General features: G+C 49.3%; 1 protein-coding gene across 1 annotated transcript; it reads right to left on the reverse strand.

The window, feature by feature from the left end:
- Window positions 1-676: 676 nt before the first annotated feature.
- Window positions 677-949, reverse strand: LOC308285770 (acyl-CoA-binding protein-like; the record flags this gene model as incomplete). The annotated part of the gene is made up of 1 exon (XM_080726636.1): window positions 677-949. The coding sequence occupies one exon, from the start codon at window positions 947-949 to the stop codon at window positions 677-679; it is 273 nt and encodes a 90-aa protein (XP_080582762.1).
- Between the last annotated feature and the right edge of the window lie 583 nt (window positions 950-1,532).

Genomic DNA, 1,532 nt, shown 5'->3' on the forward strand with positions numbered 1-1,532 from the left:
GGGTCTTAAAGTAAACTGAAGTGTGGCCTACAAATTGGCACAAACGGCTGAAAGTTTGTTGTACGCCCAGAGTCCCATTGGCCAAGCTTCGCAGAACGTGCTGTGATTTGCTAGCGGGACGCTTGATGAAATCAACTCATAAATAGCACCGATCACTTCACACTAGGTGTGATTTTTGGCTAAGGCTTCCACCCAGAATATGGATGCTGCATTGGGTTTGAGCGGTTTCACCAGGGACGTGCTGGCCATTGGGAAAAGCGGGACAACTCCCGAGCGGCCGGTTCATTCCCGGCCGGTCCAGGCCGGCCATTAGGAAAAAATGTAACTGTTTGCACAAAAGTAAAAATTAAACTGTTTGCACAAAAGTAGTGAAAACAGCATATCTACAAGCACACAACGCCTCGCCGTGCGAGGCGTTGTGTGCTTGTAGATCGGCTGTTTTCACTAGTTTATATCATTTTTAAAATGGCTTTGGACATACAAGGTTTCCACCCGACAACAACGAAATATAACTCATGTAATTGGCCCACTGGCTTGTCACTTGTCGTGATCTGAAATGGCAAATCGTTGAGTAGCAGCAGCGCTATAGAGAGAGATCTCTCTCTATAGCGCGCAATGAGGGCCTCTCCAACTCTTTTTCCCGGGCTGAATCAGGGGCCCAGCACGTCCCTGGGTTTCACACTCCATATTTGCCCTTCAGCTCTTCCACCGAGGCGATGTAGTCGTGCATGGCGTCCTCTGGGCTCTTTCCCCTCTGCTTCTCCCAGGCGTCCCACTTGGCCTTCCCGCTGAAGTCCAGCATGCCGGGGCGCTCCGTGTTGACGTCTCCCGCCGTGGCCTGTTTGAACAGGGCGTAGACCCTCAGCATCTCCCCGTCCGCCGGCCTCGCCTTCAGCTGCTTCACCTCGTCTGCCGCCGTGTCGAACCTGGTCTTGGTGGTGTCGGCCATGATAGATGATCCTTAAAGGGCACTTAGTCTACTGTTGAGAAAGAGGACACTGTAAGCTATTTGGGGTCAACTGTTATATAAGGGATTCACTGGCGTTCTTCTGTTTTATAGTTAGAGATGTGACGTCATGCTGTGACGTCATGCTGGCATTGTACCAAATTATTATTATTTATTTTTTTGCTGGGCATCGTTTCCTTGGTTGCGACCATAGGTTGCATTTAGTATGAAAACCTGCAGATCATGTCTGTATATCCATCACGCCTCATGTCACGCTGCATATGGCCATCTCCATTTATGAAGCTGGTCAATACCGCTACATCTGACCTCACGGACTCCAGAAAATGGATATAGCTGACCTGTTCTGACATCACAATGATGACTCGACCAGCCAGATTAATTGCGACCGTAGGTCCTAAGTATATACTATGAAAACCGACACATCTTGTCCACGTATCTCTGTCACGCCTGACACAGTGGTTCTATGGGTTTGCCCCTCTGACATCACGCTCTGGGCTTGATGTTCCTTTTATGCCCATATATGGAGATCCCCATCCCGATGTGATCAATATTAAGGGCATCTGGG

This window comes from Nannobrachium achirus (genome assembly GCF_963921795.1).
Source record: "Nannobrachium achirus genome assembly, chromosome: 5".
NCBI lineage: Eukaryota > Metazoa > Chordata > Actinopteri > Myctophiformes > Myctophidae > Nannobrachium > Nannobrachium achirus.